The following is a 27,015-nucleotide window of genomic DNA, read 5'->3' on the forward strand; positions in this document are numbered from 1 at the left end:
TAACCATCATCTAAGAATTTATGCATAAGTTTAAGGAAAAAACCGGTCCGGTCCAAGATTTTTTTTATGGGGTTTTGAACCGGACTGGACCGAAGACGGGAAAATAAAGTTTTAGACCCAAAGACCGGACCGGTTAATTCGGTGTAGTCCGAGGTCGATTCGACTCATTTTTTGGGTTTGGATCGATTTTTGAACACCCGTAACTGTGCCATACTAGCATAAGACCTATAGAGGAAAATTGCAAGAGTTAAGTGACATAAACTTGATGCGTGAGGCATTCAAGCTGTACAATCCAACCTTCAATTCTTCTGCAGACATCAATCAAAATGGATGCTATCAATAGTAATATAGCTGAAACCTTTAATGGTTATGTAATTCAAGCAAGAACCAAATAAATTTTGTACATGCTTGAGGAGTTCAGATCTAGTCTGATCAAAGGCTGGTGCAGAATTGGCAGAAAATGACTAAGTGTACATCTGCTCTTTTCCCAAGAATACAGTGCAGTCCAAGTTGAATAAGGAGAAAGATAAGTGAAGTCTTCCTTTCTATAGGGAATTTATTCAATGTGGCTTATAACCTTGATCAGCTAGTTGTTGATTTGAAGCAAGAAGTTGTACCTGCAGGAAAAAAATATAAAATATTTATCTTCAAAATCTCATAGATTATTATCTTTTACTCTACGACACTCTATATAAAGAGGGTCGTATCTAGGTTTAATTAGGCTCAGATGGAACAAGTCACAAAGACCCCATCTCCTCCCTACTACCAAACATTGTAGGTACATAGTATGGAATAAGCCGACAAGGCCCCGTACTATAAACAAATATCAAACCCTAGCCCTTTTGGAGAGAGGAATCAAGAGATCTACGAGAGTTTTTACCCACAAATTATCAATGAAATAATTGTTCCCATATATTTTTCTATCCTCTTTAATTATATATTGCAGGTTGAATTTTTATGGTTAACAAATTGGCACGCTCGGTGGGACAATTTTCGCTCTTCATCTCCGCTCTCTAAGTTTCAAAATATGTGGATCTAATGGGGGCATGCCAAATTTGCTTTCAAATTCTACAAGAAAGTTTCGAGACCAAGTTGCATCCGATGTCAAATCTCCACAATAGGTCTCGAGGGGGCATTTGTTGACACCAAAATTTTGTTAATTATTGGGTGTCAGATATATGTAAATAAGGAGATAATATAAAAAAAATAAGATATTTATCTTCAGAATTTCATAGATTATTATCTTTTACTCTACGACACTCTATATAAAGAGGGTCGTATCTAGGGTTTAATTAGGCTCAGATGAAACAAGTCACAAAGACCCCATCTCCTCCCTACTACCAAACATTGTAGGTACATAGTATGGAATAAGCCGACAAGGCCCCGTACTATAAACAAATATCAAACCCTAGCCCTTTTGGAGAGAGGAATCAAGAGATCTACGAGAGTTTTTACCCACAAATTATCAATGAAATAATTGTTCCCGTATATTATTCTATCCTCTTTAATTATATATTGCAGGTTGAATTTTTATGGTTAACAATGTCCAATTACTGTTTGCTTTTTGCTTTTACTATTTGGTGAGGAAATTACACATGTACCCCTCAACTAGTACATGAAATGACGCATATACCCGGGCCCTCCGCTGCTACTTGAAAAGACAATGAAACCTTTATCTGGGGAATTGACTGGGTATCCCTCTTATTTTATCTAATTTATATTTTATTTTCTAGCTAGTTTTAATTTCTATGGTAGATGTAGGGTGGCTTTTATTAATGAATTAATTTTAATAAAAAAAAAAGGTTTGTTTGAAAGAAAAAAGGAAAGGTATAATTTTTATGGTTCAAGGCTTCCGAGTCAATATTTTAGCTATTTTCATAATTAAAATTAAAATATAGTTGTCTAGGTAAATAGTTTTATTAAATTAGTCATTTTAATAAAATATATAAAGAATACAGTACCTTAGGAAAATTTGACAAAAATAATCTTTTACAAGCATCATTTTACGAAAATAAAATCTTTTAAAAGCTTTTTGGCAAAGAAAAAAACCTGATATTTAGCATGGCAAAAGAAAACTCGATTCTATATATGTTGCACAAGGCTTAAACAAGTACGATTAAATGATACTTAATTAAGGTTATACTATGTTTCTTGGTAATAACATAATAGTTACCTTAATGGCTTAATGACGTCCTTTCCCCCGAAGAAGAAGCAACATCATCCATGACACTGCATGCGAACTTTGATGGAAAATCCTTCTACTTTTAATTTGCATCGATCTGTCTAGTTTAATTTTGAAAAATGAATGTATGAATTAGCAAGCTACAAATAAACAGATGCTTTAATAGATCAATAACGATTGCAAATTTGCAATGTCAATAAAAAAAAATACTCTCTATGATTAATTAATGATAGAATAAATAAGGTTTTTTTTCCCTTTTTTCGTATATAGTAGAGATAGTCAAGATCTTATGGTTGTTATGACCGTTAAGTAGGTTAGTGTTGTTGCTCCGTACTAATTGTAACCTTGAATTACAAAGCAAAAAATATATATGTAAAATTTTTTTATTAACTTTTTACATGATTAATTTTACTTAATATTAATTCCTCTAGTTTGTTTTTTTTACTGCAATACAACGTTATAGTAGCCAAATACCATTATAGCATAGCATACATATAAAAAATGCATTGTTTGTATAAGATAAATTTAAAAAGGGCTATACATTTGACTCAAAAAAACTGCTTCCATAACTTATCCGTAACCATGCTTCATCAAACCACCATTTCCCATGTAATCAGACCATTCGATATTGTTAATTTTTCTCAACTTTGTCTTCATTGGTGTTAGCATGGTAGATGTTAACTATCTTTGGCAGCGAATACGGTGGTGTTAGAGCGTCGTAACTACGCTCCAATCTCTACCATCAATGAACCATCAACGTGAGCCCCAATGGTTGCAGAGTAAAAGTTTGGATCCACCATATTTATTCGATGGGATAAGCATAAAATTTTATACGTTAACTAGTGTAACAAGTCTTTGTTAAACATATTATGTATATCCTATCAAACATGGACCCAAAATTTTATGCATATCCTATCGAACATGGATCCAAAAATTTACCCTGAAGCCATAGGGCCCATTGTGTTGATGGTTCATTGATGCTGAAGGTTATTGAAACATAGATACGAAGCTCTTGCACCACCATATTCGCTCCCGCAAATAGATAACATCAACATGCTAACAACAATGAAAACAAAGTTGAGGAAATCAACAATAACAAGTGGCCAAGTTATATGCGAAACTGTGGCTTAGCTGAAACACGATCATGCAAAAGATATGGTAACAGTTTGTTTACGTAAAGTGAATAGTCCTTTAAATTTAAACTTATGCATTGCACTTCTTAATGCAAATATACTATTTTAATTTAAGACATATGTCAATCCTATATCTACAATCAAGTGCATTAAACTTTTGTACAATCTTAAAACTACATTAGATCGAAAGGCCCCTCGATTGTGGAATGTTCATTGTATCAAAAAGGATGCAAACGAGAGTATTAACCAATGTCAAATCTCATCCAACATGATCAAGGTTTTTCCCAATAAGAAGAGTATGTATTATTCAATTTATATTCTATTTTTTATTAGTTAGTTTTGATTTCTATGGTAAATGGATGACTTTTGTTAATTAATTAATTAATTTTATTTTTAAAAAACTTGTTTGCAAGAAAAGAGGAAACAGGTTCAAGGCCTCCCAAGTCAATATTTTAGCTAGTTTAAGAATTAAGATATAATTGTTTTTTTTTTTTTTTTTTTTTTTGACGGGAAGATATAATTGTTGGGTATATAGTTTTACTAAATTAGTCATTTCAATAAAAGATACGAGTATAAATTATTGAGTATAGTACTTTATTAAGCAAGTATATTATTACATTTGTTGATTCCAAATTACCAAGTAACCAAATAATACGGTACCAACTGATAAATTGAATATAACTTGCTCAAAAAAGAATGAAATTGACATAATAAAGTGTGATGAGAGACTAGCAGGGAGACTAACAAAATTGAGGATTTTTATCCTAATTTTAACTCCATTGCGACGTCATTTATGCTGAATTCCAATCTTTTAGTGAGCATGTTAATTCAATTTAACCAATGATACAAGTTATTGTCAATAAATTATAATACAAATAGTATTGCCCATGTGATTATAAACATAAATTGAAGAATCAAGTGTTCGAAGATAAGAGTATATATATAAGGTATATATATGTTGGTAAACAGAAATACCCTATATATTCTTATCTTTTTGCACTTGATTCTTTATTTTATGTTCACAATTACATGGGCAATTTGTGCTCAACTTTTATAAATGGTGCAATATTAAAAGAATAGAAAAAGTAAGAAAAAATGTCATCAATGAATTAACTTTGAATATTTATAAGTTTTTAACAAACTTGTTGATATTGTTATTAATGCACAATTCTAGTAAGGCATCACTAAATAATTATAAAAAAAAAAATAGATCACATTGATTTTTTCATGACATCTTACAACTTGCAATCTTAAAACTAAGTAACCTTAAGTACAATTTTTTTTAAAAATATATAGATCTGTATCAAACAATAGATATATATTAAAAATGTTGCACAAGGCTTAAACAAGTCACAATTAAACGATAATTAATTGAGGATGTATTATGTTTCATTGTAATAAAATTATATTTCATTACCTTAGTGACATCTTTTCCCAATGAAGAAGAAGCAGCACCATTCATCACACTGTGATCTTTGATGGATAATCCTTCCATTTTAATTTGCATCTGTCTAGTTTAATTGTGAAAAATGAAAGTATGAATTAGAAAGCTACAAATAAAATAGATACTTAAATAGATCAATAACGATTGCAATGTCATCAAAAATACTTTCTATGATCTCCGAATTTAATCATTAATGTTAATAATATCCTTGGTTAATTAATGATAGAAAAAATAAGGTTTTTTTTTTAAAAAAAAATCGTATATAGTAGAGATAGTCAGGATTTTACGGTTGTTATGACCGTTAAGTAGGTAATGTTGTTGCTCCATACTAATTGTAACCTTGGTTTACAAGAAAGAAATATTTTTTTTTTTTATCAATATCAGTATACCCTAAAATTTTTTGGCATTTACTCATTTCATGAGCACATTCTAGATTAACCTTGTAAAACTAAATAAATTAGAAAATCAGATGTAGAAAAATGGAATAATTGATTCATTATACTAAAGACTAATCGAAAGTTACATAATTAATTTAACTTGAGGAGGGAAAAAGAATAATATAGAAGAAAAATAATACGAACATATACACAAAGTACAAGAGTAATTTGATTTTTAAATCAAACATTTATATAAATCCATCGATAAGTTTATCGCATCAAACATTTATGTATAAATTATAATTGTACATAACAAAATACAAACTAAAACATTGAAAGGTATATATAAGAATGCATACCTGATTAAAAAAAGTATTTATCCAGCGAGAAAATTAAGGGCTTCTAATTCGCCAAAATAAAGTTTTATCCAAGGATTTCCATAGAGTGATTTATTATAAAAAGATAATATTTTATTTTTTTAAAAAAAGGTAAATCCTTTTTTTTTTTTTTTTGTAGGGAAAAGAAAAAGGTAAATCTTTGAAGGTATTAAAGTTAGGAGGAAGAAGAAAAGTGAGGAGTAGAGAAGAAGATGATTTGTTTTGATGCAATAGTATGGCAATTAGAAGGACTATTTATAATGAATAACTAAAATTAGGGTTTACTTATTGACAACCTAAGGTGGCTTAGTGAGTTCTAATGGATAGGATTAGACCATCTATGTGTAAAATGAAAAATGACATTCCACGTCCACCTTACATAGTTTTATTAAGCAAAAGAAAACTCTATAAGAAAATTTATTTATTAATTATTAAAAATAATATTCCTTCCTTCTATATTTGGTTGATTTTTTGGGATAAGAAAAATAAATGTGTTCCCACTAGATAAGATATGAAATCAAATCCATAAGGTAAAAAATGATACACTAGGATGTACCAAATCTTTAAATAACGACAATAATAATAATGCAATCAACATAGAATAATAAACATATACTCCCTTTGTTTTATAAAATTTTATTGATTTCTTCCAAAAACAAAAATATTTTGGTTTATTGATTTACGTAAATACTTTTTTTTTTAGAAATTTTAAATGTATGCGTTTCAGTATGATACTTCAATGTTACATAAATAATTTAAATCGTTAGTTTAATGCATAATTTAAACATAAATACATCAGACGTAGTTCATAAGTCATAACCTTACTCGATAACAGTCATACATTTACCTTTTCTGATCATTTGAGGATACATGTCTTTAAACTATGTTTCAATAAGTTCCTGATCACTTCACCTTATTTTTACTGAATTGAAATTATTTTTTCTGAACTGAAATTAATTTTACTGGACTAAAATTATTTTTGCTAAACTGAAATTATTTTTATTGATTTTCTGCTATATTTTCTTCTAAAAGGTACTGATTTTTTATGAACTGAAATTATCTATTAACTATTACTAAAACAGAGAATGATGACTTCACTACTGGCCACATGTCGCTTTCTTTAAAAAAAAAATTCCCGCCTAAATGCAATGATGATGTCATTTTTTTTTTGTAGAGCAATGATATTTAACATTTTGAAATTTAAATGTTAGAAAATTCTACATTACAAATTAAATAAAACCCATCAATTTATGCATCTAAAAAAAAAAAAACTATCAAGTTATTGTAGGAAATTGAAACAATTTTAAGGCCCCGTTCTTTAGAGCTGCTTTGCTCTGCTGAAATCTGCTCTGCTCTGCCCTGCTTAAAATTAATACTTAATATTGAATTATTATAATAATAATGTATATTTAATAATAATAATAATAAATAATTAATACTTAATGATAATAATAATTAATATTTAATAATAATAATAAATAAATAATATTTAATAATAATAATTAATATTTAATAATGATAATAATATATAATTAATATTTAATAATAATAATATATAATTAATATTTAATGATAATAATATATAATTAATATTTAATAATAATAATATATAATTAATATTTAATAATAATAATAATTAATATTTAATAATAATAATAATTAATATTTAATAATAATAATAATTAATATTTAATAATAATAATATTAATAATAATATAATTAATATTTAATAATATTAATATTATTAATAATAATTAATATTTTATAATAAAATTTAATGATTATAATAGTAGTAGTAGTAGTAGTAGTAGTAGTAGTAGTAGTAGTAGTAGTGGAGTAGTAGTAGTAGTAATAATAATAATAATAATAATAATAATAATATTTAATAACAATAATAAATCATTACTATTATTATTATAGTATTAGGGCCTGTTCATATTTACCGAACTGAGCTGAACTGAACTGAACTGAACTGATTGGAGCTGAACTGAACTGAACTGAACTGATTGGAACTGAACTGAACTGAACTGAACTGAATTAAGCTGAAATTAATATTTTATGTGAGAGGGAAATCAAGAGCTGAACTGAACTGAACTGAACTGACCTGATTGGAACTGAACTGAACTGAACTGAACTGATTGGAGCTGAGCTGAACTGAACTGAACTGAAATTAAGTAAATATGAACAGGCCCTTAGTAGTAGCAGCAGCAGCAGTAGTAGTAGTAGTAATAGTAATAATAATAATAATAATAATAGTAATAATAATAATAGTAATAATAATAATATTAGTAATAATAATAATAATAATAATAATAATAATTATAATAATAATAATGAAATCTGATCTGCTCTGCTTTGCTGAATTCTGCTCTGCTCTGCCCAGAAGCTCAAAAGAACAGGGCCTAAATAGCACACTAATAAATGACCTTCTACATTGAACTATGAATTAGACGACTTTGAATAGATACTATATTGTAATTTTGATGAAAATAAAAAATTTAAAATTACAACATGTAAGTAATTCTTATTTATATTCATGTATAACAGTGATTTATTTTTTAAAAATAGGTTTTATATAAACGTGCATTGCATGGGATCTAACCTAGTTTTTACAAAATTGAAATTATTTTTACTAAATATTTTTTTTAAAGGTGAAGTAAATAAGACCTAAATGTTACGGAAAAAAGCCCATTTAAATTTGAGTCAGGTCGGGCCAACGGGCCGTGCGGCGGTGCACCCATCTTTGTCACCACTTTTCTTTTCGCTAAAATCTCAGGACTCAGCAATCTGTGGGTCCCAAACTCCCAATTACAAATTTTGCTTCTCCCAAATTAATTTTCTCTTAATTTCTTCAAAGGTCAAATCTTTTCTATTAATTTATCCTCCATTAAAAAACCCCATTCTTTTCTTTTTCCACTAACATCTGTTTTATTTTTATTTTTTGAATTAAAGGTGAAGAAGGAGTCGGATCAATTAAGCTTTGAGGTCAGATTTTCATTCTTTATGATTGTAATTAAATTAAATTTCATATTTATTTTGGTCACTTTTTTGTATAAGAATTCTCTATCATATGATTGCTTTGTAATCTGGGTTTTGTATTTTTTGTTGAAATTATTCATATTATGTGGTAAATGGTAATTGCATCCTTAATTTGTATATGAACTAATTTTGTGTCAAATATATCTGAATTTTTGACTGTGATAAGATTGCTTTTATTTTGGTTAATGTGTTATTCTCATTAGAATGAATGACTTAATTTTGAGCTCCCCTCCTTTAAACAAATAAAATAAACTTATAAAAAGAGAAAGATTGTTATAATTGAGGAAGTGAGTCTATATACCCAAATTGTTGGTCTAGTTTATGGTGACCAGGAAAAGAATACATGGTATTTAACTATTTATTGGAAGTGTAAATGGAATAGGTGATGCTATAACTTAGTTGAAGAGTTGCTAATATGTGAGCCATGATTTTCTTTCGCGCCAATGCGAAAGAGATTTATACAGGCATTATATTGCAATTCGAATGAGACTACATGATGATATTAAGAATTCGGTTGATACCATGAGCTGAGTGACTAAAATGCAAAGATGAGGTTATATATGTGTGATCCAATTGATACTCTATTGAATAAAAGAGATGAAGATGGAGTAGAGACCGGAAGAGTTATGAGAAAATGTTTGTTTGAATACTATAGTGGGGAATGAAGAGAATGGAACTTTTGCTAGAGTCGATATATAGGAATATTTTCTCATGTCTGTGAATATGACAAAAGATATTGTGATGATTATCTATGGGTTTTTTTTTTTTTTTTTATTACTGTAATGTCTTGCTAAATTGTCCAATTTGGGTTAGATTTTAATCATTGACACGAGTGATTTTAATCATTGACACGAGTGAGATTCTTGCTCCACAAAACCCTCATCCTTCCCTATTTCAACCCTTATAGGTCTATGAATTACGAATCCCAGATAAGGATTTAATATCTTTATAGGTCTATGAATTACGAATCAAAGACGTTAACTGATGTGATCTTTGTAGATACATTAATGGTTTTCTTCCTCCCGTATCTAACTCTATTCTTCCCGCCTTTAGCAGTGTTTGAGGTCAGATCATTAAATGAGATGGTTATGTAACCATAATTGCCCCCACGCCCTCCTTCTCCCCCTTCCTCCCTCATAAAGGGAAGTTGTGCTTGGGATGATGGGATCATATGAAAAATTGCTTCTTATGCAGTGACATTTTGCCATCTTTGATATGCCATGGCCCTATAGATCAAATTTTTCTACAAGAGATGTTCTAGCTGACTATAGATAATTCTTTTTGCTCACTTTCTGAATTTGGTTATGTTCAAATTTATTTCTTGATTGATTATTGACAAAAGGCCGACCTTACTTATGGGACTAAAGCTTTTGATTGATTGATTGAGATCATAAACAAAAGGGACGAACTCTAGTATGGAACCATCATTCAATTAAGACAAGTCCCTCCTCTCTGATTTTAGAGCTAGGTTGCTTACTAATCCCCTCCTCCCTCCTAAAGGGGAGGTTGGGCTTGGGATAATGGGATATAGAAACTAAGTTGCTTGTTCAGTGATATTTTACTATCTCTAAGATGCCACAGCCCTTTATTTTTCTACAAGAGTTGTTCTTGCTGGCTTTAGATTATTCAATTTGTTCGCTTTCTGATTTTGCTTATGTTAATAATTTAATATATATTTCTATACCGATCATAGACAAAAGTGACAAATTCTTTTGCTTTTATTTATTGTATGTAACTTTGTTTGCATTGAGAAGGAAGAAAGAAAGACTTGAACATTGAATGGAACTAATATCTTACTGTCTATGTATTATCTTTACCAACACAATCTTTGTTACAGATAGCCTTCTGTTGTAATGGCTAAGCATGATGATAATGATGAACCTGAATGGATAAGAAGGATACAATCAGAAGGTGCTGTTCCTTTGCTCGAACCTGACAACTGTCCCAATGGTTGGGCTTCACCTTCCGGTGACATATTTAAGGTTAGGGGTCCGGAATACTTTACGACTAAAGTGAAAGTTCCTGCTGGGGATTACCTTTTGAAGCCTTTGGGCTTTGATTGGATAAAAAGTTCTTCAAAGATTTCTGAAGTCTTAAAAGATCCAAATAACCGCATCAGAAAAGTACTTGACAACGAATTTCCAGAGGGAAACCGACCTTTTGTTTGGGCTTTTAATCTTCAACTCCCAAGTAAAGAGAACTACAGTGCTATTGCATATTTTGTTTCAACTGAACCATTCCTAGAAGGTTCTCTGATAGATCAATTCATTAAGGGGGGTGATGTACTTCGAAATTCGAGGCTTAAATTGATTGCAAATATTGTGAAAGGGCCTTGGCTTGTTAGGACAGCAGTTGGAGAACAGGCCATTTGCGTGATTGGACGAGCCCTTTCCTGCAAGTATTGTGTAGGAGAAAACTTCTTAGAAGTCGACATTGATGTTGGCTCTTCAGTGGTTGCTAATGCTATCGTTCATCTAGCCTTTGGTTATATAACATCACTGACAGTTGATTTAGCATTTCTTATTGAAAGCCAAACTGATACAGAGCTTCCTGAGAGAATCCTAGGGGCGTTTAGATTCTCTGAACTTAACCCTGATTCAGCCCAGTCATTTGAAGCATCGTCTGTTGCAATCCCTATTACTTCATCCACAAGTTTCTGGAAGTCACTTGGTCAAGGCTTCACCAATCTTCTTCATCCAGGTGCTAGTGAAGCTGGTGCAGTTACTGACACTACACAAGTGAATGGAACTTCAGATCATGCTGATAATGTTGAAAACACAAAAACTACGTAAATACATCAATTGCTTAGAGATATAAGTGACTTGGTAATGTGAACACCTTGTATTTCGAAGTAAATTGATGAGTCGGGGGGGGGGGGGGGGGGGGGGTGGGGGTGTGGTGTGGGGGGAGGGGCAGAATTTTTTCTTATTTAATTAGCGGTTGTCCAGAATACTTGTGTCATAGGATCAATATGATGACTGACTCTTTTACATATCACGAAAATTTCAAGTTTTTTTCTCTTCATTTTCCAGATTTTCGCGTTGCTTGTTTCTGTATAAATTGTTGATTAAGATCTCGTTTATTCTTAACAGAGAATCAGGACTTTCTGATACTAATTACAGCTGGCGTAGATATTCCTTTTAAATGTTCACATTCTTCTTCTCACCAAAAGTACGTGTGAGAATTAATGTGATGATAGTTTAAGTATATATTAAGATGTTCAGTGGGTGAATTTGTTGTAAAAAGTCTTCTCTAGAATAGAGTTCTGAATCTTCTGATATTTAACTGGAATTGATCAATATACTACGCTATAATCTTAGTAGCACAGATATGAAGAGGGATACACTTGGTACTAACTTGAACACATCTTAGAGTTATGTAGATCATTTTGTACTTTGTTATGTTCTTAAACTTATATCTAGAACATAGTTTCTATATGCTCGTTAGGAGAGGAAATAGGGTACCATCAAACTGACATCTAAGGCTTGAACCTTGTGTTTATTATTATTTCTAGAATGCTATATTTTTGTTTCTATTGATCATTGTTTTGTGCTAATTGACTATAATTCTGATTTTTTGCTTCTCAATTGCATATAGAGGCAATATAATGTTGTACCATCTTGTTGAGACGCTTACATCTAAATTGTTGGTTGCAGATGAACCAGGTATCTTTGGGGACTTCAAGCACATTATAATGCTCAGAACAGTAGTGAACGATTTGCATGATTGCAATAAGGATTCTGTATTCTCGTTGTCATTGTTTGTTCTTCATGGTGATTCTTTTTCATAATTCTGTCACAACCTCCATGTCAGAATTCAGATTTCTTTCATTCATTTAGCCTGTCTAGGATACAACTATAGCTACAAATCTTTTATTGTTGATTGTTTATGTACAGTTTTAAACTCTAAACATGTATCTCAGTTTAAGTGTATGTCTCTTATATTACCTGGTTTCTTTTTAGATTGAATTCTCGCTTGTTTTACACAGTTTACTGAATGGACTGAAGGTTATTTAGGAGTTTCAATTTTTCAACTGGCAGTTGGTTGTGATTTTCTTCTGACTGGTTATCGGCTTACAGTTCTTGCATGGGAGCGGACCGGGCCGTAAATTCTAACTCCCCACTTGATACAAAGAGTGTCGAGTTGTCGAGTGGGAATTGTAATAAGATGATGCTTTTCCAAAGTTGGAAAACATTACATACTGAGAAATTTGTTTAGCCAAAATTTTGTTTCCTAATAAAATGAACTTATTTTTCGTAATCTCAGTGTTAAGATGAAATATGTACCAATTTGAAACTGATTAAAACAGATGAATAACCAAATTACTTGCATGCTAATGATGCATTAATCTGCATATCTCATGATAGAATCATATAATATGGTACGAGTATTTAACAAAAACTTTTGCAGGCCCCCGGTTTACAATAATTTTATTGTACATCGAACATTTTTGCGAAAAGTGACCATTTTTCTTTACAAAAGTAACCCTTTTTATTACAAAAGTGACCCATATTGAAAGATTATGATCGTTGCCTTTGTATTCATTAAACTTGAGTATAAATACACATGTACAATAGTTATCTACGGAAACTATCTAGCTACAAATAAGGCTAGGATAAATACAATACCAAAACAGTTATATACAAAGTCAACCGAATATATTTACATATATTCTAACACTCCCCCGCAGTCGTAGCGGGAGCATCACGGACGCTAAGACTGGCACGAAAGTCATCAAATTAAACACGTGGAAGGCCCTTCGTAAAAATATCTGCAATCTGATAACGAGAAGGAACATGTAAAACTCGTACTTCGCCTTTAGCGACTTTTTCGCGAACAAAATGAATGTCCATCTCAATGTGTTTTGTGCGTTGATGTTGCACCGGATTGCCAGAGAGGTAGATGGCACTCACATTATCACAATAAACAATAGTTGCTTTTCGAATAGGAAAATAAAGCTCAAGCAACAAATTTCTGATCCAACAAGAATCAGATACCACATTAGCAACCCCACGATATTCGGCCTCTGCACTAGACTTGGATAATGTAGGCTGCCGTTTAGAAGACCAGGAAATCAAATTATCCCCTAAAAATACACAATAACCCGAAGTGGATCGCCTGGTGTCGGGGCATCCCCCCCAATCAGCATCAGTATAAGAAACAAGACCATCAATAGAAGACTTATACAGATGCAAGCCAAAAGTCAATGTACCCTGTAAGTAGCGCAGAATACGCTTCAAGGCACCCATATGCGCATTGCGCGGATCATGCATGTGAAGACAAACCTGTTGAACAGCATAAGAAATATCGGGTCGAGTAAAAGTCAGATACTGAAGAGCACCTGCAAGACTCCTGTACTGAGTGGGATCCTCATAAGGATCGTCATGAGAGGCACTAAGTTTTGACTTCGTGTCAACAGGTGTAGGACAAGGACTACAGTTAGACATGCCGGCCCTTTCAATGATAGAGGAAGCATACTGTGTCTGAGACAAAAACATACCATTATCATCACGAGTTACAGCAATGCCCAAAAAGAAACTCAAAGGACCTAAATCCTTCATTGCAAATTCAGAACTCAAACGATCCATAATACTGGTCCGGAGACGGTCAGAAGATGCTGTAAGAATGATATCATCAACATATAACAGAATATAAGCAATATCAGATCCCTGCTTATAAATAAACAGAGAAGTATCAGATTTACTGTTAATAAATCCAATTGAGGTGACAAAATCTGCAAACCGCTGATACCAAGCCCGTGGAGCCTGTTTCAAACCATAGAGAGAACCTCGTAAAAGACAAACATGATCAGGGTGATTTTTGTCACGAAAACCCATAGGCTGATGCATATAAACTGTTTCATTAAGATAACCATGCAGAAAAGCATTCTTGACATCCAACTGATGGATCGGCCAAGAGTGTGAAATAGCAATGCTAAGAACAGTACGAATAGTGGCCGGTTTGACAACTGGGCTAAAGGTCTCATCACAATCAATACCCTGCTGCTGAGTCTTACCATCAGCTACAAGACGAGCCTTATACCTCTCAAAAGAACCATCAGAATTTCGTTTATGACGAAATATCCACATAGACCGAATAACATTCACATTAGGAGGCCGAGGAACCAAATCCCATGTATGATTATCAATAAGAGCATTATATTCGTCTAACATTGCATTTTTCCAATTTGGGTCACGAATAGCACTAACCGGGTCCTTTGGGATAGGAGAAATAGTGGTTGTGGTCATCGTGTTTAAATTGGAAAAGTACTTGGGGTTAGGCTTGGTAATGCCGGCTTTGCCTCGGGTGGTCATGTGGTGCGGGGCCTGCTGGTCTATGTGGTGATGCTGTAGGTGAGGTGTTGGGCTGATTGGAGAGGTGGGTGGACTGTCGTGGGCTGTTGGGGTGGGCTGACCAGCACTTCGTGAGGAAGTGGCTGGTGGGCTGGTAGATGTTAGGGGCCCAAGGGAAGATGGAGCACGCTGTGAGGGGGGCTGCTGTTGGGCCTTGACAGTACCGAGAGAGGGAGAGATTGGAGAGTGAGCTGGGTCAGGCCTAGTTAGAGGAAGAGTTGGGCCAGGCTGCGTTGGAGACACGGGCTGGACAGGGGGTGGTGTTTGACGCAAATGGGGAATGTGATGTATTGGATTTTCATCCAAAAAATCATAATCATTGTAAGCAGGCTTGTGAAGTTTAGAAAACGGGAATTCGGTTTCAATGAATTTCACATGACGACAAATAATGATTTTTCCAGTTGAAATGTCATAACACTTAGAACCTCTATGACTAGGTGCAGGACCAAGATAGACACAAGGGGTGGATCGTTCTTGCAATTTGTGAATAGAATTGGCAGGAATGAGGGGAAAACATAAGCAACCAAAGACACGTAATTCCGAGTATATTGGATCACGTTGATATAGAACTTGAGTTGGAGACCTATAGCCTAAAACTTTGGTTGGAAGAATGTTTAATAGATAGGTGGCCATTTCTAAAGCATGATGCCAAAAAGAAAGAGGCAAAGAAGCATGTGCAAGAAGAGTCCGGATGATGTTATTAATGGTTTTTATGTGGCGTTCGGCTTTTCCGTTTTGAGGAGAGGTGTGAGGACAGGAGAGTCGATAAAGCATGCCATGGTTGTTAAAAAAATCTTTAAGTGTGCCATTAACATACTCAGTGCCATTATCACATTGAAAGGTCTTAATATTACGCTCAAATTGTGTTTGGACTATCTTATGAAAGGATTGGAATAAGTGTTTCACTTGGGATTTCTTAGCAATTGGATAAGTCCATAAAAATTTACTGTAATCATCAAGGAACAAAAGATAATAGCAATGACCAGAGGAACTAAGAACGGGGGAAGTCCATAGATCACTATGAATAATATCAAACGGAAAAGTAGTATGCGACATAGAATCATTAAAGGGAAATTTGGATAATTTTCCAAGAGGACAAGAAGAACAAAAAGAACTACAAGCTTTATTACAATCAATTAAATTTTGAATACTTAAAGATCTAAGAATAGCATCGCCGGGATGTCCTAACCGCCTATGCCAAAGATCAGAGGAGATAGCAGTGAAATTTGATTGATTGACTGAAGAGGTGGCTTGATTTGGAAAGAGAGGATATAGGTCACCGGTACTGTCACATCTCATTAGTTTGGCTCCCGTCTGTAAATCATGCACAGAAAAGCCATAAGGATCAAAGGAAATGGAAACCATGTTATCAGTGGTAAATTTACGAACTGATATTAGGTTTTTAATTAATTTAGGAGCATGTAAAACATTGTTTAAGGTAAAAGGTGGGTATGGAGAGGGTAAGTTAGTACTACCATGACCAATAATTGGAATTAAATCACCACTACCAACAACAATATGACGATTTTTAATGCTCGAATTAATATATGAAGAAAGAATACCTTGATTCGCTGTCATGTGAGCCGTTGCACCAGTGTCCATGTAATAGTTGTTATCCGGTCTACCCATATTTGCAAACATTTGCATGGCTGCCTCAATGTCAGTAGGAGCTTGCGGCATAGCATTGTAGGCTTGAGGATGCTGGCCCAAGATCCCCGGCCCACCTGGCCGAGTATGGGCTGGAGAGGAGGCAGCAGGTCTGGCCCATGAAGAGTTGGGGTATGGGTAAGGAGGGCTGGGCCAAGGAGCCATCCATGGGTTCCACGCGGCCCATGGTGAAGGATAGGCCTGTGGTGACTGCTGGGCTGGGCCTGCTGAATTGCGGGTCTGCTTCCCAGAATTCTTGGAATTCTGTTTCTTAGAATTCTTGGAATTCTTCGAGTTGGACTTGGAGGCAGAACCACTGGAGTCCGAGAACTGCTGGTTGCCGGTGGTGGTGACAAGGGCCGCCGGTGTTCTGGTGGAGCCACCCTCCTTTGCCAATCGGTTTTTAATGGTCCTTTCGGCTAGCTTCAAACGAGAACGACAACTCTCAAAAGACGGTAATGGCTCCTGATTTTGAATAAAATCCACCGTTCCGGCATAAGCTTCGGGAAGGCCTGCTGTCATTTTTAGGATAAGACGGGTATCGGGAATTGGAGCATCAACATCCGCAAGACGATCGGCGAGGGATTTGATGTGGTTGCAATATCCGTCAATAGAAGTGAAATTCTCGAAATCAAGGTCGGCAAGTTCTTGTTCGAGATGGGAGGCCCGAGATGCCTTGTTGTCTTGAAACATGGACTCGAGACGAGACCAGGCACCTTGAGCAGTGTCATCTTTGAGAAGGATGGCTGTGAGAAGAGCTGGAGAGATGGAGTTGTATATCCAATTGAGGACCGCAGCGTCCAAGCGCTTCCAGAACGCAAGGTCAGCAGTTTTGGAGGCTTCATATGCGGCTCGCTCTTTCTACTCCGTAGGAGGAATTATGTGGTTGTACAGGTCATGAACCCTAACAAGCACTTTAAAAAGTGCTGCCCAAGAATAATACATCCCATGGTCGGCATCAAGAGTGATGGGAATGAGAGATTTGACGTTGGTGACGTTCAAAGCAGGGTGATATTTTGATTCAGCCATGAGAAATTTGCAGCGGAAGTGAAAACAGAGAGGAAGAAGGAAGACAGGAAGGTCTGGGCGAATTGCTAGGGGGAAGGAGGAAGGATCGTAACCCTAACGGATACCATGAAAGATTATGATCGTTGCCTTTGTATTCATTAAACTTGAGTATAAATACACATGTACAATAGTTATCTACGGAAACTATCTAGCTACAAATAAGGCTAGGATAAATACAATACCAAAACGGTTATATACAAAGTCAACCGAATATATTTACATATATTCTAACACATATTTTCACAAAAGTGACCCTTTTTTTTTTATAAAAGTGGCCCTTTTTTCATTTGAGTGACCTTTTTATTCACAAAAGTGACCCTTTTTATTTTGACAAAACAAAACAGAGAAGTAACATAGGAATTTTCATCAATAACCACTATCATTCGCTTTAAATCCGAGAAGCAAAAAATCCCAGATTCACCTGAACAAAGATCGTAAATGTTTGTGGGAAACACCATAATGAAGACTAACACCATAGCGAAAAGAAACGAAAATTAAATTGCCATACCAAATAGCCATTTTTGTGCCGCTTTGATAATGATTTGAGATGAAGCCAATCATCTATTTTTGTGTGTGGAGGTTCATAAATGTTGATAGAAACAATCGATTGAATTTCAATTATATAAATCAAAAACTCAATTTAAACAAAATTTTGAGAAAAAATCGTCATTTGAGAAATTAGTTTCACGGTCAAAATTTTTTGATCAATATAATAAAGGATTAATTGTAGGTTGAAAATTTCGGAATAGAGGAAGTGATTTCTTAGGCATGGAAGATGAAGAGAAAATGAAAGAGTAAAGAAGGAGAGAGAGGAAAGTAAGAGTACGTAGAGAGAGAAACTGAAAGAAGAAAGAAAGATCCAGAAAATGATAAATAAGGAAGAAGGTGCAAACAAACAGATGATAACTTACTTCATTTGAGCTGATTTACAATAATGCTATTGTACACCGGGTGTTTTATAATATTTGTGAGTATTTAATTGGTCAACATATGGATATTGGAACAAAAGAGAAATTCTTTATCTAAATCTTTCCAAATCTTAGCAACATTCTCTGAATTGTAACACGAGAAATACAAAGTAAATGCTAATGAGAATGTATAATTGTTCATCTGAGATTCTAAAAATAATTACAAAAATAAGCACAGCTTCAGCTTCGCCTGAGATACTTCATGCTGCCGAGCAATAGCAACTTCTGAATCTCATTATGTGCAGGGAAATGGTTATGTATAACTGAAAAATGAACAAGAGATTTTTTGAACCCTACGCTCCACGATTCATTTCAATCCGTTCCAAAACAATGTGCTACTTAAGTTCGCAAAGAAAGAATACATTAGTAGAATTCCTTCAGAATGACCCCAAACAAAATGTCAAGTATGAAAAAACCAGTTCCTTAAAGGTCGAAATTCCAGCAGGAGCCTGAAACGGCTGAAAAGCAGATATGGTCTACATAAACATACACATATAACTGGAAAGCAGAAGGGACAAAAATACTCAATTTGGTCCAGGTAGATTCAAGAACAATCGACATTGTCTTGTCCATGACCAGCATTCACACATGACTACTCAAGAGCAGAATCGATCACATATTCAAGTGTGATCACCTGGATGGCTGGATACTTGAGCGGACACAGCAGTCAAAACTATACAGAAAATGAACGAAGTTCCAACACACCAAAAATGAATATAGTAAGAACTAACAAGTAATGCCATTCAGATTTTACATTCACCTGCAAGCCCAAATGCCCAACAGAGCAATCTGAAGGTTGGTTCAACATAGTGATACAGATAGATATAAGAAACGAGGGTGATGAAGACAAACAACTCACAATCCAATAAACAACAAAGGATCCCCATAAAACTAGGCAACGGCTAAACAATAAACATCACCATTAAAACCTAAAGACACTTCATCAGACCAGATCATTCCATAATGGTCCACCAGAGTTAAGATTTTAACCAAGAAATACCATTAAATTAGAAAGGTTATGCAGATTAATACCGAACATGGTCACAAACATTAATGACACTAGCTTGTCCTTAGGAGATATAGAAATCTGAACATCCGATTCATTAAACTCAAAATGCAGTGAACTTTAAGGAGTATTGTTAAATTGGATTCTAACCACAACTCAACTCAACTCAACAATCAGCCATGACACATATTCGTCTAACCTGATAATTTCAAAGCCCATACAAGAATGAATAACTTTTAGAGAAAATCTTTCTCGTTATATATGATTGACATAAAATAAGGCATAAGCCACATGAGGACAAAACTGGCATAAAGGAAGGGGGATTGTTCTGCAAATTACTAAATTTAAATATCAACAAATGATCAAGAATAAATGATCAAGAACAGGAAAATTAAATATCAGCAAACTACTTACAGCAGAATGTATCTTTCAAGGATTCGAAGATAGCTTGTTCAATGTGGAAATAATTTCTATTATTGCATCACCTTAGTATGCCAGCATTTCAAGCTGAACAAATGTTCTCCGGGATGGATTTGGAGAGATCAAGACAAGAATGAGCTCTTTTTTTTTTGTTATTTTTTTTTTTTTTTTGGTTTTTGTAATGTAAGGTTTTATAGATTTCACTGTCAGTATGTGTAATCCTCATGAGACTACCAAGAAATACCAACAATAGCATAAACTAAAATGTGATATTTAAAGCTGAACAACATACTAACATAGCATTTGAAAACAAACCAGGTTTAGACATGTCTATGAATCTAAGGCTGGATACAAAACAACTTTCATCCTACATTAATTTTCATAGGGAACCTACATACATGCCAAAAATAAGTTCACATACAGCAGAAACAAGAGACTGTGCTTCCTCATCTAGATCAAAAGTGACTACAAAAGTACAAAGCAAGTCTTATAAGTAGTTAAGTAAGCCAAAATAACAATATTGACAGTTGTAGGATGGTAATGATTTCAAGAATGCTTAATTATGTCCAGTCATGTCTCATGTACAAAATGGAACAATATGATAAGAATAAGATTTTCTGATTTTCTCCCTCTATTTCCCAGCTGAAAGATAAGATGCAAACACAATCATCTGAGTTAATCCCCCCCACCCCCCAAAATACAAACTCTCAATTGCGCTACCATACAATATACAAAGATATTAGAATTTAAAGCCGACCTTTAATGAGCCAACAGAACAGGTAAATATCCTGCACCATCAATTTGTCAAAAACTTCTTAATCCAGGATGGTTGAACAAGAGCAAAAGGAGTTGTACATTCCTAAAGAGGTCAGCAAATGCAGAACAAGCTGTGGCTTTCAGAAAGTCTTAGGATTGCAATAAGAAACCACCTCATGTTCAGAAAGTCAGCCAAGCATGCTATATATCTAGTATTTTTGCTCCAATCATATACATTGTGAGGCCATTAAAGTTTAAACCAATTCAACGCCTCCTGCTGGCACTGAACTCATCTGCAGTGTTCTACCATTACCAGGTGCAAGAAACCGAACTGTGGGCAGCGAAGTTTCAGAAACAGATTCAATCTCAAGGAAATCAAAATCATAGGCACCTGAACGCTTCAAACTCCCAACAAAAACAAGAGCAATCCATCCTAACAATGTCAAAGCCCAGTAATTGTTCATCCCATGAATCAAACCCCATCCAATAGCATACCCAACAATAATTCCTGACAAATGCCCAAGAAAACTTGCTTGAGGAACAATAATGGATGTGAAGATAAGCGATTCAAATGGTGCAAAACTAATAGGAAGAGAAAGAAGCCCAAACAAATTCAATTTAGAAGACGGTTGCTTCACAGACAAAATCGTCATCCACCCAAAAACAACACAGGAGTACCCAACAGCCGTTACTCGTCGAAAATGCTCTAACTTTAGCTTATTAATCAGAATATGATAAGCCCACAACACCAAAACACCAGATAATACAATCAACACAAGAGTGTAATGAAGATAAAACTGAAACCCAAGACCAATATCCCCTAATTGCTCCACAACACCAAGACTCCAAAGAGCACTCATATTAAACACAAGATGAATTACACTAATATGCGCGAAAGCCGATGTAATTAACCTCCAATGATGCCCTTCAAGAGCAGTTTCATAGCTCAATCCCACCTGTGAATACCCAATATTCTTCTTTTGGATATAATACCAAATTGCACTGCAAATTGCTATAATACAACTAGTTGCTGGTTTTTCCAATATCTCATATATCAATGGCTTCCCCATTCTAATAAAAATAATAAACCCTAGTTTTTCAACAAGATTAGGGGTAATCCCAGGTCATAAATTGCAATTAAACCCACTAAATTAAGCTCACGAATCACACAATCAAGGGTTTTACGCAAATTTTATGAAAAATTAAATCCAAGAATCAATCAAGAGATCAAATTGTTAAGTAAAAATGGGTAAAGATTACAAATTTGTGAAAAGGGTACCAAGAAATGTACCTCAATTGACGAATTCCAATGAAAATTTCAACTCCTACGAACAGATTAAATGCAATCCGCAAAATTAATTGGGGTAATTTGCGTAATGAAAATTAAGCAAGGGTTTTAAGTTTAAATAGTTGCAACAAAGAATTGAATCACTCGAAACAAGAGAGAAAAAGAAGAAGAGAAAATAGGGGCACCGACGAAATTGTGGAAGTTATTTTTGATTGTGGCGTAAGCAATAAGCAGTTGGTTCGAGAGTCTTCCGTACCTAACGATTGAAGGAAGTGTGGTATGTGCACCTCCCTACCTAGCCATGGCTAGGTTGATCGAGCCACGCCTATTTGGGCACATAGCCGGTATCGGACTATTGGTGTGAATATTGTGACGAACATAATTAGATTTGGGTCGTGTTTTATTAGTCTTACTTATGTTAAATAATTACTTATTAAGATAGTTTGATTGATGTACTACTTCCGTTACAGGTTATGTGCAACGATTAGACATTTTCCCTCTCTGCTTTATGTCAAATCGTTGTACATAACCTGTAACGGAGGTAGTATGAGCAAAAGGTTTAACTAATGAAAACATTATAGCTCTATTAAATACCCGGTAATTAAATTCAACTAACAATACAAAGATGCGGTGAAAGAAATGTTTTGAGTAAATATATAACATAATAATATATTAGGGTCTGTTCTCATTGATTGAACTTAGTTGAACTGAACTGAACTGAAATGAGCTGAACTGAACTGAAATGAATATTTTATAAGAGAAGGAAATTAGGAGCTAAACTAAACTGAATTGAACTGAACTAAAAATAAACGTATGAGAACAGGCCCTTAATACGTACACTCGGGGGTTGCAGTATTTGAGACTCCTTATTTTTACAATTGAATTCTAAGAATTATCACAATATAGTGTATAAAATCATGGCACATAAAGCATTCCTAAATGGTTGACACATTTGACTTTTTTTTTTTTTACTATTCATATACTTACTAAGCATTTCATCAAAAAAATATATATACATATTGAACATCGTTTTTTAAAAATGTATATATAAAAAATAAATAAAAAAAAACAAATTTATCATTAAATATATTGTGAAATAGGAATTAATAATAAAGTTTCATAATATCAACTTTTTTATGTATTTTTATATTTAATTGTATATATGTAAGGTCAAATTAGTGCATTGGCATAATGGCATGTGTCAAATTTGATTGAAACATGTCAAATTTGATTGAAACAAATATTTAGAAACTAATTTAGTAAAAAAGTGTATAAATACCTTGCATATAAGGGTGTGTTCTAGTTACCTGATTTACACATTTGAACTTGGGTAGCCCTTATCGTCAGAAGAAGGAACTTAGGTAGCCCATATCATTAGAACTTATATTTGTGAAACTAAATTTATTTGAATTTAACTAAACTTATTTAACTTATTTAATTTTCTCAAAAAAAAAAAAAAAAACTAAACTTATTTAATTAGTTTTTAAGATCATGATTTCACCCCTTAATCAATATGGGAGGGAGTATGATATAATAGCAATTAATTATTAATCAAATTATTTCAATTCCGCAAATAAAATACCTCAATAGTCTATAGTCCGTTTATATGCTACGTTACCCTTGTATATTAATTTGTAAAATTGTAAGTATTTTGACTCAATGTAATCACGCTCTTAGTTGACATTCTCTAGTTTAATCTTAACTACTATAGGTCGATTTTTTTTTTTTTTTTTTTTTTTTTTTGACTCAATCTTATCATGCTCTTATTACACATTCTCTAGTATAATCTTAACTATACGTCGAGTTTGATTGAATAACGATATAAATACTTAGAGAATGGAAGTTATTGTTGATCATATTGGACGGATAAAAGGGAAAACCAAGATTAATACTAAAAACTAAGTATAAAATTCCATAAAAACACAGCCAATAAATTGTTCTTAAATCTCCATAATATAAATGAAATAAAATTCTAAAAAACAATATCTAAAGCAAATAATACCCTATTGTGCGAAAAATCGCTTATTCTAAAACATTATTACTCTTAGTAAAATTATTCCCAAGTAATAGTTCATCTTCTTAATTTGGAGGAGGGAAGAAGATCTCATCGGAAGTCCTCTTTGATCGAAACTGCTGCTCGATTTCGGTAGGCACCTTAAAGGCTGCTTCTAGCACTTGTGGTGACAATGCCTTCCACACCGAAGTTTTCCCGGCCAAGTGTGTAAAAACAGGACTGCAAGTACCACAAAAAAAAGTTAAGGTGCGTATTAGAATATCATGTTACATTTAAGGTAAGAAAAATAAACATTAGGAAGTCCAATGTAGCGTAATCAAAATATACTAAGGTAAAGAAGATACTTACTTTGGGGTACTAATGATAGAAAACCACTCTAAACCTTCATCATCAGCAATCTTTGAAACCACAAAGAACCTTGGAACAATGAACAAATTTCCGGCCTTGACCGTTGTTTCCAACACCCTCTTACCATCAACTCCAACGACTTGAACTCGGCCACTCCCTCTAACAATGTAGGTCACTTGAAGGGCAGAGTCACAAGAGAACCCGGGCGAGCACATAGCCTTCCCATTGAGCCTAACAAGGTCAGCCCCTAGACCAACCTCACCCACCAAAGGCAAATTCTTAGTGTTCAACACTACAACTCTTCCTCCACCCTTGATGTCAACATCCAAGGGTGCTTCCTCGCAGTTCAACACCATTCCATCGCGGTGTTCCTTCTTGGGTTCGGGCATATTATGGGACTCATCAAGCTTGACTATGCCATTAGTTGGTTGGTTATTGACTAGGGTCTTGACTACATCTTCGAGTAAGTCCCATGCCCTACCTACAAACTCGGGTGTGAATCCGGTGAAGATTCCATTGGCTCCGGTGAGGTGAAAATCAGTGAACTCGCCACGTTTGTGAGCCTTGGAGGTTTCACCTAAGAACAGGACAGTTAGTTCAGTGTCCTGTTTGTTGTACCACCATGTGACAACCCCGAAAGGCAGAGCAATTGCATCTCCCTTCTTGATTGCAATCACCTTCTCTTCTTTCTCAGGGAGTACAATTCCAGCTACTCCTTCACCTAATAATGTAACAATAAATCATATGTTAAATCAGTTTATGTTACATTAATCATACTAGTGAAGAATTATGTATAAAAATAGTAACAAAAGGCGGTGTTAGAACGCTATAATTGACAGCCTCTTAAATCAGAAAGTTCGACTTTGAAACCAAAATAAGATCATCTCATATAAATTCCACAAGAAGGTCTCATTATTATTAATAATCAAACGATCAGGTCAACTTAAGCAATTAACAACGAGTGTAAAATTGACTTTGCTTGACCATGTAACACAAACAATTAACATCATCTAAATTACAAACTCTAAAATACTTATGTGTTTACATATAATTTAATGCTGCATAATTTATGTGTTACAGTAGTACTAATGTATGTAATTGGTCGAAAAATAGTGATACAATAAACCTCTACTTACGGTTTATAGAGAATACTGTGTTATACTCGATCATTTATTCATATGCAATATAATCCTAATAATACTTGTAAAGAAGCAATGGTTCGTATACAAATCTAACAGAAATTCAATGTCAAAAAAAAAAAAAAAAAAAAAAAAAAAAAAAACCCTTCAAGTTCACTTAATCAACAATTTAACATAAACATGTATACAAATATACAATTATTCAATAACTAATAAATTTTTATAAGAAACTTAAACAACTTAATCAATATGAAATTTCTAATAAGTCAAATTTTGTAAACATCAATAATCCTAGAAAAAAAGTCAAAAATATTGAGGGTATTTCAAGAAAAGATTAATATTATACCTTGAAGAACATAAGCAACCTTAGAGGAATCGGAGTAACGAGGAAGCGCGAAACCATGTTTGTTAAGAGAAAGCTTAGCGGCACCAATGTCACCTTCCTTAAGCATGGGAAGTTCAGAGGGATTCCATGAATGGTAAGAACCGCCTTCACCTCCATAGATCTTCTTTGACAACTTAGGGGACAAATCAAGCTCCATTGTTTTTGGGTTAACAAGAGAAAATAGAAAGAAAGTTTAAGGGTTTGATTTCTTAGAGAACAATTAAGTCAATGAATAGGTACGTAAGAAAAGAGAAGAATTAAGGGGGTATTTATAGGTTTAAATGGGCTAACAATTACATTATGATAAGGATTATGATAATTAACTTGGATAAGAATATACAAATTTATTTATGTAAAGTAATTTTAGATCATATTTCAATAATGATTTATTTTTGGGAGGATTCTACATTAAATAGGATTGTAAAAGTTTATTCTATATTGGCTTTGGGGTAACGTTTTTAGCAAATCCGGATAATCTTGGATTAAAGTTGGATAAGCTCTTAATATTGAATATGTTCTTAGACAAAATTGAAATTTAATTAAGGTAATTAAGGTATTTTAGATAAATACATCCGTCTAATTTGCATGATATCTAAACTTAATTAAGGTAGTTTTGGATGAATATATTATTCACCTAATTTGCATATAACTAAACTCATTAATTGAAATCATCTAAATTTTGATTAAGGCAGTTTTGGATAATTATTTATTCACCTAATTTGCATATATCCAACCTTAATTGAAATTATCTTATTTTATTAAAAATATCCTTATGCTTGTTAACCTAAATTTGTTTGGACCTTTATCTTATGTAATGTAATGCATCCAAATTCCAAACATGTTGTGAAACTTGTAACGCTATGTAATCTAATCTTGTCTAATTTACCAAAATATACACGGTGCTCACAAAAATATAGATTTGATGTTAAAGGAAACATCTTAAGATTAGGGCAATAACTCATACAAATTGATTGCTAGTATTAAGCTAGGTAGGTGAATTGCATATCCCTTTTGACAAATTATAGTTGTAATAAGATACAACCCTTGGTTAAAATAAAATACTGCCTCCAT

At 33.6% G+C, this 27,015-nt stretch overlaps 3 protein-coding genes across 5 annotated transcripts; 1 reads left to right on the plus strand and 2 right to left on the minus strand.

Moving 5' to 3' along the window:
- Window positions 1-8,370: 8,370 nt before the first annotated feature.
- LOC145608563 (protein ENHANCED DISEASE RESISTANCE 2-like) lies at window positions 8,371-12,498 on the plus strand. Of its 3 annotated transcripts, XR_014105838.1 has the most exons (4): window positions 8,371-8,498; window positions 10,390-11,377; window positions 11,645-11,723; window positions 12,209-12,498. XR_014105838.1 is itself a non-coding variant. In XM_081664180.1 (3 exons), the coding sequence occupies exon 2, from the start codon at window positions 10,406-10,408 to the stop codon at window positions 11,342-11,344; it is 939 nt and encodes a 312-aa protein (XP_081520306.1). In that variant the 5' UTR covers window positions 8,371-8,498; window positions 10,390-10,405; the 3' UTR covers window positions 11,345-11,377; window positions 12,209-12,498. The 3 variants fall into 3 exon arrangements, 2 of the variants coding, with proteins under 2 accessions (XP_081520306.1, XP_081520305.1); XM_081664180.1 differs by lacking the exon at window positions 11,645-11,723; XM_081664179.1 differs by lacking the exon at window positions 11,645-11,723 and having other exon boundaries at window positions 10,390-11,340.
- An 8,059-nt stretch (window positions 12,499-20,557) lies between these two features.
- Window positions 20,558-22,333, minus strand: LOC145608753 (RHOMBOID-like protein 13). Its single transcript, XM_081664356.1, has one exon. It carries the CDS (start codon window positions 21,838-21,840, stop codon window positions 21,025-21,027), a length of 816 nt encoding a protein of 271 aa, XP_081520482.1. The 5' UTR covers window positions 21,841-22,333; the 3' UTR covers window positions 20,558-21,024.
- A 1,804-nt stretch (window positions 22,334-24,137) lies between these two features.
- On the minus strand, window positions 24,138-26,101 carry LOC145609386 (11S globulin seed storage protein Ana o 2.0101-like). The gene is made up of 3 exons (XM_081664879.1): window positions 25,906-26,101; window positions 24,421-25,141; window positions 24,138-24,291 (listed from the first exon to the last, which is right to left on the minus strand). The coding sequence occupies exons 1-3, from the start codon at window positions 26,099-26,101 to the stop codon at window positions 24,138-24,140; spliced, it is 1,071 nt and encodes a 356-aa protein (XP_081521005.1).
- Window positions 26,102-27,015: the final 914 nt, after the last annotated feature.

This window comes from Chenopodium album, chromosome 23, assembly GCF_948465745.1.
Source record: "Chenopodium album chromosome 23, dcCheAlbu1.1, whole genome shotgun sequence".
NCBI classification, from domain to species: Eukaryota; Viridiplantae; Streptophyta; class Magnoliopsida; order Caryophyllales; family Amaranthaceae; genus Chenopodium; species Chenopodium album.

What these genes read in the sequence shown, in the direction of transcription:
- LOC145608563 (XM_081664180.1), top strand. Translation starts at nt 10,406, where the DNA reads ATGGCTAAGCATGATGATAATGATGAACCTGAATGGATAAGAAGGATA.
- LOC145609386 (XM_081664879.1), bottom strand. Translation starts at nt 26,101, where the DNA reads ATGGAGCTTGATTTGTCCCCTAAGTTGTCAAAGAAGATCTATGGAGGT. An exon ending in GGTTGCTTATGTTCTTCAAG is followed by an intron (nt 25,142 to 25,905) that starts GTATAATATTAA and finishes TTACATTATTAG; the next exon opens with GTGAAGGAGTAGCTGGAATT. An exon ending in TCTATCATTAGTACCCCAAA is followed by an intron (nt 24,292 to 24,420) that starts GTAAGTATCTTC and finishes TGGTACTTGCAG; the next exon opens with TCCTGTTTTTACACACTTGG.
- LOC145608753 (XM_081664356.1), bottom strand. Translation starts at nt 21,840, where the DNA reads ATGGGGAAGCCATTGATATATGAGATATTGGAAAAACCAGCAACTAGT.